At 47.1% G+C, this 18089-nt stretch overlaps 1 protein-coding gene across 1 annotated transcript in view; it reads right to left on the bottom strand.

The window, feature by feature from the left end:
- Positions 1-234: 234 nt before the first annotated feature.
- POLR1E (RNA polymerase I subunit E) overlaps positions 235-18089 on the bottom strand; it is a 107301-nt gene continuing 89446 nt past the window's right edge. The window contains 4 exon segments of the mRNA XM_029603068.1: positions 235-997; positions 6123-6172; positions 6175-6223; positions 6225-6254. Of these exon segments, the coding sequence (XP_029458928.1) occupies positions 841-997; positions 6123-6172; positions 6175-6223; positions 6225-6254 (286 nt within the window). The 3' untranslated portion in view covers positions 235-840.

The raw sequence follows: 18089 nt of genomic DNA, 5'->3' as shown, positions 1-18089 counted from the left end.
GGACAAGATCCATGTTCGTCTCTGATTAAGAGACATCAACTGCAGTCTTGCCTTGCTTGGAAACGTTCCTGCAGTGCCTAAGTTCAAATTACACTGGCAAACAAAAGATAAGTTAGCAATTTTACAAAGGATTTGAGGAAATTTCTTAGAAATTCAGCAGATTTGCAGCGAAAGTTGTAAAAGCTCTGAGAAACTGGAAGGTGGTGAGGAGGTAATTAAGGGAAAGGGCAAGAATGAGGGGAAAAAGAGTAATGCATTTATTAAATGGAAAGTTTTGTATCATACTTTATGTAATATAAATTAAAAAAATAAAGCAACATTTTGAACAGGGTCTGCTTTTAGCTTTTTACTATGTATGTATACTGTAAATTGTTTTATTGTCTCTTGCTATGATGACATTCTGATACAGCTAGCAATCAAATACGGACATTATGTAAAATGACATGCGCTGTTCCTAGTAAACTATTTTGATGAAAAAAATTACATGCCACCAAGTTAAAAAAAAAAAAAAAAAAAGATTCAGAGAGAGCCCTGGAGGTGGTTTCCCATCAAAGATCCAGGAGCGATGGGGGGTGTCATCCTCCAAACATATCAACAGCTATGAGAACTCTGAAGAAGCAATGATCAGCTGTGCTTCAGGGACAGCGGGTGGGAGTGGATCCCATTTTTTGGCACCTCCACCTGCTGCACTGCTTGGGTGGAATTCATGCTGGTGGATGCCTGCAGTACAAAATCCAAAGATAGGGAGAAAAGAGGCTCTCCAATAAGCATGGAATCGACTGAGGAAGGCTTGTACCTCTATTTCAATCCTTGGGCCTGGATTTAAGGTTTCTCTCTCCTTTAGTTTATTTTTCTACGCTTCTGCCACCCACTAGACTCCTGATACACGATCAATGGGAGTGCCAGGGTCCCTATTCTGTGCCCGCCTTTATCCAAAGCTTCCAGAGACAGCTTCTTGGAGATCTTCAGTCCCATGGCTCTAGCTACTTCAAGCATCCTGACAAATGAAAACAAAGAGCACAAACAATTATTTTCTAAGTTTATTAGATTGTATACATTTCTCAGATTTACACACAGATTTCTGTACAAATACCAATTACATTAGGAGTCCTCAGCATTCCCCAGCACATCTGCCAGACTGTGGCAGACAAAAAAATTTGGCTTTGCATCCTACCCTAACCGTTCGGAGCTAGAAAGAACCAACTTAGCGAGGCAACTGCCTGGCTCTGCCCTGCATCAACAGCAAACGCTGCCCTCTGCAAGGTCACCCTCACTTCCAACATTTGAGATATGATGTGGCAGATACACTCCAAGGACAGTCTAGGCAAGCGGTGTATTTCCAGAGCCACTAGGGATGCAAATCTTAATTTCAATGGCTAAACTAAGTCAAGTTTTATTTATTCATTTAAGTGTTAATATCTGCCAATGCAAGCCATAGCCGACTTGCAGGTTGTCCCATCTGTGCATGGCTCCCCAGGCTGGGCTGCTACTTATCAATCTAGGGAACACACAGGCCCATTAGAGAAAGGACAAAGAGAAAGTGGGCACATCAGGGAAGGAGCCCTCCCTTCATAGCTGCATTTGGCTCTTCTATGTATTTATTATCAAATGACTTAACCATAGATAGTTTAACCCTTCAAACTGGTGTGTCACGACACCAGTATGGCGCCAAGCACCGGCAGGTGTGTTGCAGCTTCCGGTGTCCCACTGCCCCGCTTGTGCTTCCCTTCTCCCCAGGGGCGGGGCCGAAGAACGGAGAGACACTGCACACGACCAGAGGCCAGGCTGGCGGTGGCTGATAAGCAGAGGCCAGGCTTATTGGGCCAAACAATGAGAAGAGGCTCCATGTGAGCTTGTGTGTGCACAAGTGGCAGCTTTGTGTGCCTGTGGTAGAATAGGTGCCTGGGTACATGAGTGCGAGCTTGTGTGTGTGTGGCAGAATGGGTGCCAGGGTGTGTGAGTGGCAGTTTTGTGTGTGTGTGTGTGTGGTAGAATGGGAGCGAGAGCATGTATGTAAGTGACAGAGTTTGTGTGTGATTGAGAGAGAGACTGGTCAAAGGTGATGTGTTTCTGTGAGAGAGACAGACTGGTCAGGGAGGTGACTGGTGTGTGTGTGTGAGGAAGAGAGACTAGTTAGGGAGGTTACTGGTCTGTGTGAGACAGAGACTGTGTGAGTGACTGGTTGTGGGGCCCTAAGGAAGAGGACTGTGAGGACAAAGATTCACCAGCCACTGCTGCTACTGGCGAGTGCTATTGGCCTGCAAGGAAAAGGAGGAGGAGGAGTTTCTGGAGAGGGTAAGAAAAGGTGGCTTTTTAAGTTTATTTTTCTTGATTGGCTGCCATTTTAATTATTGGGTATTTTGTGATGGGTCTGCTGTTTTGAAATATTTTATTGATATTTGGACAATTTTTAATTTTTATTTTAATTGGTGGAGTTATTCTGTTCATCAGCTGTTTTGTAACATTTATTAGTATAGTTTTACAATTATTTCTGAGTGGGTATCTACAGCAGCTTGGCTTGCTCTGTTTTCCTAATAGGAAGTGTATTAGTGTTTAGGGCCTGGTTAAATATTTGCAGTGTTGCCTTTTCATAGATAGGGTTGATACTAGTTGAGTGTGTTCCATAATACAGGTTTAACTTTGTGCGGGTTAGTTTGTGAGCACTATTATGTTGGGTGCTATATTTCTCTTTCCATTTCTCCAGGTTTGCACTGCATGCAGAGTGGCTATTTTGGTTTTCCATTTCAGTTTGTCTCCATATTTATAGTTTGTGGTCTTTCTGTACCTGGTAAAGGTCAGTTCTGGGTGTGTGACTGAGGTGAGGGATTTTACTAGCATGTAGGCATTTGTATCAATCTTATTTGTTGTGTTTTCTCAATAGGACATGCATTAGTGGTAAATTAGTCTTTATTTATTTATTTAAAATCTTTTCTATACCGTCATTAAGTTATTTACCATCATAACGGTTTACAGGCTGGCACAAATAGGCAAAACAAATGTTAGTACTTTAACAGAGGTGCCAATAGATAACCAGTAACATAATTTCATACAATATCTATTTGAATCATGTCATATAATGTCCACTGAATACATGTCTCGTAGTTAGCTTACATGTAATTCGCGTGTGTGTGTGGTAGAATGGTGCGTGTGTGTGTGTGGTAGAATGGTGCGTGTGTGTGTGTGGTAGAATGGTGCGTGTGTGTGTGTGGTAGAATGGGGTGTGTGTGTGTGGTAGAATGGGGTGTGTGTGTGTGTGTGGTAGAATGGGGGGTGTGTGTGTGTGTGGTAGAATGGGGGGTGTGTGTGTGTGGTAGAATGGGGTGTGTGTGTGTGTGGTAGAATGGGGTGTGTGTGTGTGTGTGTGTGTGTTAGAATGGGGTGTGTGTGTGTGTGTGTGTGTGGTAGAATGGGGGGTGTGTGTGTGTGTGGTAGAATGGGTGCCTGGGTGCAAGCTTGTGTGTGTGTGTGTGGTAGAATGGGTGCCTGGGTGCGAGCGTGTGTGTGTGTGTGGTAGAATGGGTGCCTGGGTGCATAAGTGAGAGCGTGTGTGTGTGTGTGTGTGTGTGTGTGGTAGAATGGGTGCCTGGGTGCATAAGTGAGAGCGTGTGTGTGTGTGTGGTAGAATGGGTGCCTGGGTGCGAGCTTGTGTGTGTGTGTGTGGTAGAATGGGTGCCTGGGTGCATAAGTGAGAGCGTGTGTGTGTGTATGTGTGAGTGTGGTAGAATGGGTGCATGAGTGAGAGCTTGTGTGTGTGTGTGTGGTAGAATGGGGTGCCTGGGTGCGAGCTTGTGTGTGTGTGTGTGTGTGTGTGTGTGTATGTTAGAATGGGTGCCTGGGTGCGAGCTTGTGTGTGTGTGTGTTAGAATGGGTGCCTGGGTGCGAGCTTGTGTGTGTGTGTGTGTGTGTTAGAATGGGTGCGAGCTTGTGTGTGTGTGTGGTAGAATGGGTGCCTGGGTGCGAGCTTGTGTGTGTGTGTGTGTGTGTGTGTGTTAGAATGGGTGCCTGGGTGCGAGCTTGTGTGTGTGTGTGTGTGTTAGAATGGGTGCGAGCTTGTGTGTGTGTGTGTGGTAGAATGGGTGCCTGGGTGTGTGTGTGTATGTGTGTGTGTGGTAGAATGGGTGCCTGGGTGCGAGTGTGTGTGTGTGTGTGTGTGGTAGAATGGGTGCATGAGTGAGAGCTTGTGTGTGTGGGTTGTGGAATGTGTGCATGAGTGAGCTTGTGTGTGTGGGTGGTGGAACGGGTGCATGAGTGAGAGCTTGTGTGTGTGTGTGTGTGATAGAATGGGTGCATGAGTGAGAGCTTGTGTGTGTGTGAGTGATAGAATGGGTGCATGAGTGAGAGCTTGTGTGTGTGTGAGTGATAGAATGGGTGCATGAGTGAGAGCTTGTGTGTGTGTGAGTGATAGAATGGGTGCATGAGTGAGAGCTTGTGTGTGTGTGGTAGAATGGCTGCCTGGATGCATGAGTGGCAGCTTTATGTGTGTGTGGTACAATGGGTGCATGAGTGGCAGTGTGTGTGTGTAGTTGTAAGTGACAGAGCATGTGTGTGATTGAGAGAGACTGGTCAGGGAGGTGACTGGTGTGTGTGTGTGTGTGTGTGTATGTGAGAGAGACAGAGACTGGTCAGGGAGGTGACTGGTGTGTGTGAGAGAGACAGAGACTGGTCAGGGAGATGACGTGTGCGTGTGTGTGAGAGATGAAGACTGGTCAGGGAGGTGACGTGTGTGTGTGTGTGTGTGTGTGTGAGACAGAGAGTGGTCAGGGAGATGACTGGTATGTGAGTGTGTGTGTGTGGAAGAGACAGAGACTGGTTGTGAATGGTTGTGGGCCCTAAGGAAGAGGACTGTAAGGACAGAGCTTCAGCAGCCACTGCTGGTTCTGGTGAGTGCTATTGGCCTGCAAGGGAAAGGAGTAGGAGAGTTGCTGGAGAGGGTAAGTAAAGGCAGCTTTTTAAGTTTATATTTCTTGATTGACTGCCATTTTAATTATTGGATATTGTGTGATGTCTGCTGTTTTGAAATATTGTATTGATATTTGGACATGTTTTAATAATTTTTATGAGTTTTTAATTGTTGGATGTTATTCTGTTCATCAGCTGTTTTGTAACATTTATTAGTATAGTTTTACAATTATTTCTAAGTGGGTATCTATAGCAGCTTGGCTTGCTCTGTTTTCCTAATAGGAGGTGTATTAGAGTTTAGGGCCTGGTTAAATATTTGTAGTGGTAAATTACTGCTTTTCTTACTTGTTTTGCTTTTACTGAGATGTCATCATATCAGAATATCCTTTTTGTATGGTGAGCTGTACGGGTAATGCCCTAGTTCTGCTCTGCGTGTGTGTGTGTGTGTGAGGGGGTTCCTGAGAATGCAGGTCCCATGACGGTCACATGTTCAGTGTGTCATGCATGTGAGAACCATCTGTCAGGTGTGTCCCAGCCAAAAAAAGGTTGAGAACCACTGCACTAGAGGAAGATGCCAAGTTTGCTGTGCTGCCCATAGACTAGAGGCACATGGGATCTATGGGATGTTAGCTCAGAGATCTGAAAGTTGATCAGATTTCACACGCTAAACAAGGAACCAGCAGCAACTCTGAAATTAGAACATACTACTTTGGAAGAACAGCTGCAGGTTTTCCCAATGAGAGTGGGTTGGTACCTTGCCTCTAAGCTATGGACTGTACTGTATTAATAAATAATATATAAGAATACAGTATTATGTATTTTGATTGCATTAGTTCAAATTTATTATGTATTTGTATTTTACTTGTATTTAACTATATAAACCGCATTGGGTCCTTTGGTAGACCAGAAACTGCAATATATAAAATCTTTGACATATCATTGAATTAAACATTTCTTTTAGTTCTTTAAAGATTCAGTTAGCATTCTTTTTATTGTGATATACTCCATGCTCTTTGATGCTGGATACAAACCACTCACCCCCCCTCCCCCCGTGCTACTTTTTGTAGGTGGTGTGTTTCTCTGTTTTTTTCATTAATATGCAAAAAAGCAACTGGATAAGTATGCCAAAGTAATAAGAATCATTATTGGTATCTGATATTATTGAAAAACCCTAGTATAGTATAGCGCTACCCAATCTTTATTCAAACAAGAAATCACCTTACCTATTTTCACTTATTTTCATATCTCTCTGCAGAACAGTGAGGGTCAGTTTGGAAGTTTATTAATATGCAAAGCCAACGCAATCATGTAGGCAGTTATTTGGCCTCATTGATGCAGACACTAAGTTGTATAACCTAAAAGAGAAGTGCAAACTTGTTAAATAAAATATGACTTAGCTAACAGTGCACACAATTCTGTGGCTTGAATTAATGCCGTTGCCTCAGAAAGGAAACGGGTCACCTCAGAAATGTGATGACTGCTGCTCAGTTTCAAACAAAAGTGTGTTGACTACAGTTAATGTAAACTAATAACTAGGATTTACTTTAAGACTTTGAAGAACTTATAATCAGCACATCTCAAAGAAATGCATTTGAACCTCTGCAGTGTGACTAGTCCTTCACATTACACAACTGCGGGAGAACAAAAAGGAAGACCATTCTGGCTGGTCGTGTCACTTTATATTCTTGTCTCTCAATTCATCTGCCATTAATTGTGGGATCCAAGCATTAATATCTTATCATTAATATCATATAGCTCAAGCATCCATACTTATAGTCAAACTATCCCTCAATTTACTATCCACTATGGGCTTGATTCTCCCAGTTTGTAGTTGGAAAAGAAGCTGTGGGAAACAGCTATTTGGTAGAGCTTAGCAAGTTTAAAGTAAATAAAACAAACACCTCCCTACCCCTCCAAATCACTACTCAAATCATGAGGCAGAATAGCAGAAAATAAGATATGCATGTAAGGCGGTTTCTGGCCTGCCCTATGCAATGGAATTCATTAACAACTTCATTTCCCTTTGCTTGAGCTTCCTTATTGCTTTTGAATATGTAAAATTGCTTGCATTTTGCTGGTCCCTTAAAGAAAAAAGGCAGGAAACTGCACTGAGAATACACAGGCTGCAATGGCAACACAAACTAAAGTCAAGGAGCCAAAAACACCTGCTCATATTTTTATGTCCAACCTGCCTCATTTGCATATTCACTCAAACACTTATTCTTCCCAGTTCCATATAAATGGGGAAATTTCCAGCACTCACATGCACTGTAAAAAGGGCTTATTACAGTCAGGGGGGATAAAAAACAACTTGTCAGTGCCTTAGTGAGCTGCTGTGCAAGAGGATCTGTCAACATGCAAGGCCATCGTGTATCCAATATTAAAAAAAAAAAACCAAAACAAAACACAATCAACCATCTATATACATAGTCTATTCTCAACTTTCTCTCACAGCTGACCTCTCCATGAAGGGACAGCATTTACAGGTCACTTGCTATACATTTTTCTTTCCCACACTCCATGCAATCCAATTCAACCAGTTGCATATTCCAGTTTTCCCTATATGCCATTTGTTTTACCTTTTCCAGACTATATGCTGCCTCCCTTCTGTTCCTTTCTGTGGTGCCTGTTTTGTGACACTTTTTTTCTTTCTGTGCTCTGAGTGCAGTTTTATGTTGCATAAAATATGGGCAAATAAAAGCACATATTCTGTGTTCACTAAGTAGTGTTTGTCAAATTTACATGTTACTTTGTTTTCTTAGTTGCAGTATATGTTTCTCTCTCTTCTATGCATCCTGCCTTTTGCATTTGTTCTAAGTAGTGTGACTATTACTGCATGGTATCTAAGATTCTTCCCACTTTCTTTCTCTCTTTTCCCGACTACTCAGAGAATGAAGCAGCTTCTCCAAAAGATTGGTACCCTCCAGTCCAGGTATGTCATCAACGGATACATGCATGCATTCCTTAGTGTTTGCGTTGAAGAGGAAGAGATGCCCCCTGTTGGAGATGTAGTTGTATGTGCTACCTTCTTTCCTGCTTTGTACCTGGTGGTGTCTGGATGCTGCACAGAAAGTTAATTGTCTTTTTTTCACCTCTCTCAGCCTCATTCTGACATAATGCTGCAAAGGACCCTTCCTGCCTAGAAGGCAGAAATAGGAACTGCAAACCATAGGTGCAGATCTGTGGGTGCTTGAGGACTCCCGAAATTGTCTCATGCACTTCCGTAGATTGGGAGCGGAGAGATCCATGCTGCAGGGATGTGGGGGAGGACAGTAAAGACTTCTGTCTCTTCCTGCAGCCTATTGTCTGACTGTGAGATGTCTGACCCAATAAGCAGTAGGGGAGGGCAGGTAAGAAGTGCCTGTTCCTCTGTTATTGCTCCTGCCTCCTCCTGCAGCCTTTTGGCTGGTTGTGCAATGCCTGCCCAATGGACTGCAGCAGCAGTGTAGGACAGACAGGCTTCCTGAGGTGCAGTGAAGATAGGGAGCGCTGCTGGACAGAGGCACTAGGAAAGGGGTAAGTTGGACAGAGGAACTATAGGGAGGATGAGAGGGGCTGAGAGAACTGCTGGGAGATGGTTTAAAAGGGGATACTGGCTGAGAGAGGAGGAGTTAAGGAACTGTAAGGAGAAAAGGGATTGGGAGAGGAGATGTGGGAGAGAGTACACAAGCCGTGTGAGCAAGAGGGGCTGGGAGAGTAACAGACAGGGAAAGGGAATACAAACTGGAAGGCGGGACATGGGCTGCAATAAGAAGAGGATCAAAGGTGAGCGGTTAAGTGAAGGGAACTGAGAAAGAAACTGTGTGGTCAGGAGGGAGGTAAACCAAAGGAAGGGCTGAGAGAAGAGGAAAGTTGGATGTGACAGGAAGGGGTGAGATTAAGAGGAAGTTAGAGAAGATGAGCTATGGGTAGACAGCCGGTGAAAAGAAAGATAAAGACATGGAGGAGAAATAAATGACAAAAATGAGGAAGACCAGAAAATAAGCTTTAAAAGAAAAGGAATGAGGAGGCAGAGAGCAAACTAAGAGAAAGCCAAGTGCAAGCAAAGACAGGGGATAGATTTAGATTTAAAATACAGACACAAAGATTGGGTGTATTCAAAGTTTAGTGTAGATTTTTCTTTTAGCTGGGCAGATGGTATCTGCCCTTTCCTTCCAGCCATGCAGTCACCAGGGTAATGGAGAAATCACTTACCTGATAATTTTGTTTTCCTTAGTGTAGGCAGATTAACTCAGGACCAATGGGTTATATGCTCCCCTGCTAGCAGATGGAGATGGAGTCAGGTTTCAAAGCTGACGTCACCTTAGATACACCCCTGAAGTGAGCTCAGCCCTTCAGTATTCTTTTCAAAAGCCACTGTGGACATACTATTCAAAAAACTTGATTAAATACGGATAACAGTAACTGTACTCAACCAAACGCTGAATCCCAGCAAGATTATAGATGCCCTGATCTAGGGATTGGACGACTACTTACACATAACCTCTTGGAATAGATATTCACTTCACGGACGATTCCTTGGTACTGCTCTTGGGCAGCCGTGGGCAGGTTGCAGAGTCCATCTGTCTACACTAAGGAAAACAAAATTATCAGGCAAGTAATTTCTTCATTACCTACGTGTAGCCAGATGGACTCATAAGAACATAAGAAATTGCCATGCTGGGTCAGACCAAGGGTCCATCAAGCCCAGCATCCTGTTTCCAACAGAGGCCAAACCAGGCCACAAGAACCTGGCAATTACCCAAACACTAAGAAGAACCCATGCTACTGATGCAATTAATAGCAGTGGCTATTCCCTAAGTAAACGTGATTAATAGCCGTTATTGGACTTCTCCTTCAAGAACTTATCCAAACCTTTTTTGAACCCAACTACACTAACTGCATAGAGCGTGTTACTTCCAACGTCCTGTCTTCAGTCCATGTCCAGCTTGTCTTTGTCTTTATCCAGTTGTCTCCTGTTGTCTTCTCGGATGGATACCTGGTTTGACCATTGCCTGGACCTCGGATCTGTCAAGACTGCTGCCTGCCTCTGACCACTGTTTGGAACTCTGTCACTCCTGACTGCACCTGCCTACGATCCTACCCTAGTATGGAACTCATCTGCCAACCACTGAGACCCCACCTAAGTCCTGCCAACCCCAGGATCCAAACCCTCAAACCGAGGGGAAAGTGGGCTGGTATAGGTGAAGGTCCTACATCACAAGTGCAGAGAAATTCACACTGGTCCAACAGCCCCCACCCACAGAAGCCCCAACAATTAAATGACTCAGGACCAATGGGATGTACAAAAGCTACTCCTGATCAGGGTGGGAGGCTGCCCGCGGTCCAATTAGCACCGCCCTAGCAAAGGCTGCATCCTCTTGGGCCTGAACGTCCAGGTGATAGAACCTGGAGAAGGTGTAAAAAGAGGACCACATCGCCACTCGGCAGATGTCAATGGGAGACAGCAGCTTAGCATCCGCCCAGGATACTGCCTGAGCCCTAGTGGAATGAGCTTTAACCTGAAAAGGTAATGGCTTTCCAGCCTCTACATAAGCTCCTGTGACCACTTCCTTGATCCAGCAAGCTATGGTAACCCGCGAAGCTGGTTCGCCCTGTCTCCTTCCATCGTGAAGAACAAATGGTCCGCCTTGTGCACAGGTTCTGAAAGTTCCAGATAACGCATCAAAAACCTACTGACATTTAAATGGTGGTGGTATTTTTCTGTGTTCTTGCATGAAATGGACCAATTTATATGAAACTCCGAGACTACCTTGGGCAAGAAGGATCGAATGATACAAAGTTGTAACGCTCCTGGGGTCATCCAGAGGATAGGTTCCCTAGTCGACAATGCCTGTAGTTCAAAGATGCGATGAGCCGAGCACATCGCCACCAGGAACACCGTTTTCAGGGTTAACAGGTATAAGGACAGACTGCGTAGCAGCCGAAAGGAGAGCCCTGCCAAAAACTCCAATACTAGATTAAGATTCCACAAGGGGACCGGCTACCATAGGGGTGCCAGGAGGTGCTTTACCCCTTTTAGAAAACGGGCCATTTCCGGATGAGCCAACCAGCAGATTTCGTTCACCTTGCCTCTGAAACAGGAGAGAGCTGCTACCTGAACGTTCAAGGAGTTAAGGAACAATCCTTTATTCAAGCCGTCCTGTAAAAATTCCAGAACCAGAGGAATTTTGGCTGTCCGAGGGGCAACACTGGATTCCTCACACCAGGCCTCAAATACTCTCCAGACCTGCCAATACGCTACGGATGTCGAGAACTTCTGTGCTCAAAGAAAGGTGGTAATTACTGCTGCTGAATATCCCCGCTTCATGAGGCGAGCCCTCAAGAGCCAAACCGTAAGACAAAATTGAGTCGGATCCTCGTGAAGGACTGGACCTTGCTGGAGCAGGTACCTCTGCTGTGGGAGGCACAGCAGTGGATCTCCACCAGAAGTCTCCGCATTTCTGCATACCATGGGCGCCTGGGCTAATCCGAAGCCACTATTAGGACTAATCCCTGTTGCACTCAATCCTGCGAATGACCCGGCTAGCAGTGGCCACGGAGGGAAGGCGTATAGTAAGTCCTCTTCTGGCCAGGTCTGAACCTTCACATTGTGAGATGCAGCCAGCAGGTTTATGGATGGGAGGCCCCAGCGATCTACCAGCAGCTGAAAGGCTCTGGCCGATAACGCCCATCCAGATCCAGACTCTCCCTGCTTAGAAAGTCTGCTCTGATGATATCTTTTCCTGCGATGTGGGAGGCCGAGATATGTAGATTCAATTTCACCCATTCCATAAGGAGATCTATCTCCTGAAATAATTGCTGGCTCTTGGTTCCTCCCTGGCAGTTGATGTAGGCTACAGTTGTTGCGTTGTCTGACATCACGTGGACCACCTGATCCTGAAGTAAGTGGCTGAACTATTGACATGCCAATCTGACTGGTCCGGGCTTCCAGGTGGTTTATGTTCCAGAGCGCTTCCTTCCTTGGTCCAACGTCCCTGGGCAGTCAGTTCCTAACAGTGAGCTCCCCAACCTCGGAGGCTCGCAGCTGTCATGAGAACCAGTCAGTTCGGTGGGGAAAGGTTTTCACCCTTGCCCAGGTGAGCTTCCTGAAGCCACTACTGGAGCAGAGAAAGCAAATGTTGCTTACCTGATGTAACAGGTGTTCTCACAGGACAGCAGGATGTTATTCCTCACAAATGGGTGACATCGAGGATGGAGCCCACCACGGAAAACTTCTGTCAAAGTTTAAACAGAACTTTGACTGGCCCCTACTGGGCATGCCCAGCAAGGCACTGACCCTGCAGCCAGCAGGGGTCTCCCTTCAGTCTGATTTTCAAAGCTACAGGCAGTGCCTAGAAAGTAAAAATAAAACGAACCCAACACCGCGGGGAGGCGGGCGGGTTTCGTGAGGACTAACATCCTGCTGTCCTGTGAGAACACCTGTTACATCAGGTAAGCAACATTTGCTTTCTCACAGGACAAGCAGGATGGTTGTCCTCACAAAATGGGTGAGTACACGAGCTGAGGATGTCCCGACTTGCACCAAATGTACCCAACGGTGTGCAGCAGGCACAACAACTGAGGAAAAATTTGGGAAAGGGCATCCGCACCCTACCGGGTAGGTGGAAGGGTGTTGGTACATCAGGTTGGAAAAAGGTTACGCAAGACAGACTGGCCGAAGATGGAGTCCTGTCTTCCAGCCTTGTCCAAACAATAGTGGGCTGCAAAGGTATGGAGAGAACTCCAGGTTGCAGCTTTGCAGATGTCAGGAAGCGGCACCGATCGAAGGTGTGCCACTGACGTCGCCATGGCCCTCACAGAGTGTGCTTTAACACAGTCTTGAAAAGGAATGCCAGCTTGCTCATAGCAAAAAGAAATGCAGTCCGCCAACCAGGAGGAAAGAGCCTGCTTACCCACAGGTTGTCCTAACTTGTTAGTATGGAAAGAGACGAATAATTGAGTGCTCTTCCTGTGAGAAACTGTACGGTCTAGGTAAAAAGCTAGAGCCCGTTTACAGTCTAGGGTATGCAGGGTCTGCTCTCCAGAGTTGGAGTGGGGCCTGGGAAAAAAAGATAGGTAGTACGATAGATTGATTGATATGAAACTCCGAAACTACCTTAGGTAAAAATTTAGGGTGAGTGCGGAGTACCGCCCGGTCCTGCAGGAGCTTAGTGTAAGGCGGATAGGTAACTAGGGCCTGCAATTCACTAACCCTGCGAGCTGAAGTAACAGCCAAAAGGAATAACACTTTCCAAGTGAGATATTTCAAGTCACAGGAGTGCAGAGGTTCGAAAGGAGGTTTCATTAGACGACCAAGAACCAGGTTAAGGTCCCAGGATGGGGCCAGAGGACGCAAGGGTGGCTTTAGATGGAGTAAGCCCTTAAGAAAGCGTGTTACTAGGGGTTGTACTGAAATAGGATTACCCCCAATACCCTTATGGAAGGCGGCTACCGCACTGACATGCATTCTGACAGAAGAGGTTTTAAGACCTGATTCAGAGAGATGCCATAAATAGTCCAAGAATTTGGAGATTGGACAGGAAAGGGGATCAAGGGACTGAGAAGTGCACCATGATGTGTACCTTTTCCATTTGTATGAGTAAGACTTTCTTGTGGAAGGCTTTCGTGAAGCTATCAGGACCCGAGAAACGGAATCTGAAAGGTTAAATGGTTGAAGGACTAACCTTTCAACATCCATGCCGTCAGGGACAAGGCTTGGAGGTTGGGATGGAGGAGGCATCCGTCGTTTTGAGTGAGCAGACGCGGGTCCTTTCCCAGAGGAATGTGCCTGCGGATGGAGAGATCCTGGAGTATTGGAAACCATACTTGGCGTGGCCAGTAAGGTGCTATCAGGATCATGGTTCCTCCGTCCTGGCATAGCTTCATGAGAGTCTTTGACACAAGAGGGAGTGGAGGGAATGCATAGAGCAGACCGGTTGTCCACTTGAGGGAGAATGCATCTCTCGGCCGAGAGTGCTGGCTCCGAATGAGAGAGCAGTAATCGTCCACTTTGTGGTTCTGAGGGGACGCAAAGAGGTCTATGCGGGGAGAACCCCACTTGTGAAACAGAGAGGTCGCTACCAGAGGATCGAGTGACCACTCGTGTGGTTGGAAGACACGGCTCAGCTGGTCTGCCAATACATTGTCTACTCCCGGCAGGTAAGTGGCCCTGAGGTACATGGAGTGGGAGAGGGCTTCCGCCCAAATCTGCGCAGCTTCCTGACACAGAAGGAAGGAGCCTGTGCCTCCCTGCTTGTTTATGTACCACATGGCCACTTGGTTGTCCGTCTGGATTAAGATTATCTGATGAAATAGATGATCTTTGAAAGTTCGGAGCGCATAGCGGATTGCTCGAAGTTCCAGGAAATTGATCTGGTGTTCGGCTTCCTCTTTGGACCATAACCCTTGGGTTTGAAAGTCGTCCACATGGGCTCCCCAACCGATGTGAGAAGCGTCGGTGGTTAGGATTACCTGCGGATCCGGTGGAAGAAAAGGTAAGCCCTGAAGGAGGTTGACCTGAGTCGTCCACCAGGTTAAGGATAGGCGCAGCGCTTGTGTGACTGTGACTATGGAGGACAGAGGCTGAAAAGCTTGAATCCATTGGTGTCGTAGAGTCCATTGTGTTACTCTCATGGCTAGTCGGGTCATGGGAGTGACTTGAACCGAGGATGCCATGTGTCCTAGGAGAATGAGGAACTGGCGAGCCGTGGCAGTGTTCTGAGATTGGAGCTGGCGAGCCAGGGATATTAGGGTGTGGACCCTCTGAAGAGGAAGGTAAGCCTTTGCCTGTAAGGTGTCCAAGTCTGCCCCAATGAAGGATAAGTTTTGAGATGGGACTAAGCAAGATTTCTCGTAATTGACAAGAAACCCCAAGGAAAGGAGTGTTTGAATTGTCAATTTTAGGGAGGATTGAGCTATCTGTTGGGTGGAGGCCCTGATTAGCCAATCGTCCAGGTAGGGGTAGACGTGGACACCTTCCTTCCTTAGGAATGCTGCTACCACTACGAGACATTTGGTAAAGACTCGTGGGGCAGAAGCCAGACCGAAAGGTAGGACACGGTATTGATAATGGTCGTGGCCTACTAGAAACCGCAGATATTTGCGATGGGATTGTGTGATCGCAATGTGGGTATAAGCGTCCTTGAGGTCGAGAGAGCACAGCCAATCCCCTCTTTGTAGCAGAGGGAGCAGCGCGCCTAGGGTTACCATTTTGAACTTCTCTTTTTGAAGGTATTTGTTGAGGGCTCGAAGGTCCAAAATGGGACGTAGTCCCCCTGATTTCTTTGGTATTAGGAAGTATCTGGAATAGAATCCCTTGCCTCGTTGAGAGGGAGGAACGGGTTCTATAGCATTTGATTGCAGAAGAAGAGATACTTCCTGTTGTAATTGAGCCAAATGGGTGGATAGACTCCACGCTTGAAGAGGCGGGGAGTCTGCCGGAAGAGTTATGAAGTTGAGGTGGTAACCCTGTGCGATAATTGTTAGCACCCACTGATCTGAGGTGATCTGCAACCAAGGTTGTAGAAAATGGTACAGTCGACCTCCTACAGGAATGTCTGGAAGAGGGGTTTGGCATGTGTTCCCTACAGGGGAGTCAAAGGCCAGCCGCAGGCCCAGGAGGAGGGGCTACAGTAGGCCTTTGTTTCCTAGGCTGACGCGGCTGAGGCCTAGCAGAGGATCGAGCTGGACGAGGCCTGGCCGATGAAGGGTAGTAACGGCGTGGCCGAAAGAACGACTTCTTAGAGTCCTTCTTAAGTGGTTGTTTGGAGGAAACCTCAGACGGAACAGAAGAAAGTTGTTTCAACGTCTCGTGGTGATCTTTCAATTCAGCTACTATTTGCTGAATTTGTTCTCCAAACAAATTGTCCCCTAAGCAGGGTAAATCCGCTAAACGATCCTGGACCTCTGGGCGAAGGTTGGATGACTTTAACCAAGCCCAACGTCTGGCCGAGATGGCAGTAGCTGAAACCTTTGTGGAGGCATCGAAGATGTCATAAGCCGTTCTGATCTCGTGCTTCCCCGCTTCAAACCCTTTGTTAAGAAGGGCCTGAAGCTGTGGCTGGTATTGGTCAGGTAATGTGTCAGCAAAATCTTGCATCTGTTTAAGGATGGCTCTGTTATATTGCGTCATGTAGAGTTGATATGAGGCTATGCGAGAAATCAGCATAGCTCCATGGTACACTTTCCGTCCCACACTGTCCAGGAATTTATTGTCCTTGACAGGCGGAGTGGAGGAGTGTGGCTTTAGACGCTTGGCCTTTCTTTGTGCGGACTCAACCACAACAGAGCGATGATCCAGTTGAGGCTTTTGAAAGCCTGGTGCTGACTGGACGAGATATGTGGAGTCAGCCTTCTTGTTAACTGGTGATACAGATGAAGGAGATTCCCAGTTTTTCTTTAAGAGATCGAGAAACACCTGGTGAATGGGGATGGAAGCGATGATTTTTGGGGCGTCCAAAAATTGAAGCAGTTCCATCATCTGGTGTCTGTCATCAGTCTCAGATTGCAGCTGAAAAGGTACAATTTCGGACATCTCCTTTACAAAATTAATAAAGGAGAGATCCTCTGGAGGAGATCTTTTTCTACTCTCTGTAGGAGAAGGCGGTGATGGTAAATCTGTGTCAGAAGATGTATCATCACCCCAGGTATCATAGGGATCACTTGGGGGTTGAAGCCCCGATGGACCTGGTTGAGGATCCGAAGGCATCGAAGGAAACCTTGGAGGAACCGGTGGTACAATCGGTACTGGGAACGGCATCGAGGGTTTCGGTGCTGTCGATGGAGTCGGTGCCGGTCTTGGAACCGATGGAGCCAAAGGATAAATCGGTGGAGATATACGAGAAGGCACCGATGGGACCACCCCGGAAGGGGGAATCAGGAACGGTGTTTCTCCCGCCGATGAAAATCCAGTCGGAGACGATGGCGCTGTCGGTGCTACTGGAATCATCGATGGGAGGGCATGTACAAGTGCCTCCATACGTTGTAGTAGCGGTGCCAGCGCTTCCACCAAAGGTTCGGTGGTCGGTTCCTTCCTCGGTGGTGGAGTCGGTGCCGGGGTCGATGCCGGTGGCGGTGCCGGAATCGGTGCCGGAGACGGTGCCAATGGAGGTTGGAATCTTTGCATCGCTTTCTCGATGGCCTCCTGGACCAGCCGGTCCAGTTCTGCCCGGAGACCAGGGGTAACAATACCCGGCTCGACGGGAGAGGGAGGCTGAGGCAGAGCCGGAGGGACCACCGTAACCGGTGGGATCACGGCTCCCACACCCCGAGAGGGTGAGGGTTTCCTCGATGCCTGCGAACGAGACGTGGACGGTGCCAAGTCTGAACGAGGCCTCTTAGTCGGTGGCTCGGCTTGTTCAGAGGTCGATGACTGTGGATCCTCGACAGGCCGAGACTTGTGCCGTCGATGGCGATGCTTGTCCTTCCGGTCTCCTCGCCCATCCGGGGAGGGGACAGGAGTCGACGGCCGAGAAGTCATCGATGGTGGACGGTCACCGGAGGGTTGACGATGGTGGTGCAACTTCGACGGTGCCGGTTCCGATGACGTCGATGCAATCGATGGCGTTGGGGTGGGTGCATGGAAGAGGAGCCCCATCTTCTCCATCCTGGCTTTGCGACCCTTAGGTGTCATTAGGGCACATTTGGTGCAAGTCAGGACATTATGCTCACTACCCAAACACAAAACACAAACCCTATGGGGGTCTGTGATTGACATAGTCCGGGTACAATCCGGGCATCGACGGAACCCCGTCGCCATGGCTTAAGGCCAAATTTAGTCGCGGGCTTGGTAATTGCCAACAGGCCTCGAGGGCCAAATTCGACGGTAGTCGAAGAAAAAAGGCAAAAAACTTACCGGTTTCCGCGGAGGTGACAAAAATTTGTAGAAGGGAGACCCCTGAGGGGCAAATTTTCTTCGGAAAGAAAAATACCGAATTCCTGTCAGGAACGTGGTAAGAGAGCTCCTTTCACCGCGTGGCAACTGCTGCGCGGAAAAAAGAAGACTGAAGGGAGACCCCTGCTGGCTGCAGGGTCAGTGCCTTGCTGGGCATGCCCAGTAGGGGCCAGTCAAAGTTCTGTTTAAACTTTGACAGAAGTTTTCCGTGGTGGGCTCCATCCTCGATGTCACCCATTTGTGAGGACAACCATCCTGCTTGTCCTGTGAGAACATACCTCCATCGGTAGGTGGAGACGAATCGAATAGTCTTGAG

The sequence above is a fragment of the Rhinatrema bivittatum genome, chromosome 1 (assembly GCF_901001135.1).
Source record: "Rhinatrema bivittatum chromosome 1, aRhiBiv1.1, whole genome shotgun sequence".
In the NCBI taxonomy this organism is placed as follows: Eukaryota; Metazoa; Chordata; class Amphibia; order Gymnophiona; family Rhinatrematidae; genus Rhinatrema; species Rhinatrema bivittatum.
The sequence above is the reverse complement of the archived record's forward strand: the minus strand, read 5'-3'. Positions and strand labels throughout refer to the sequence as shown.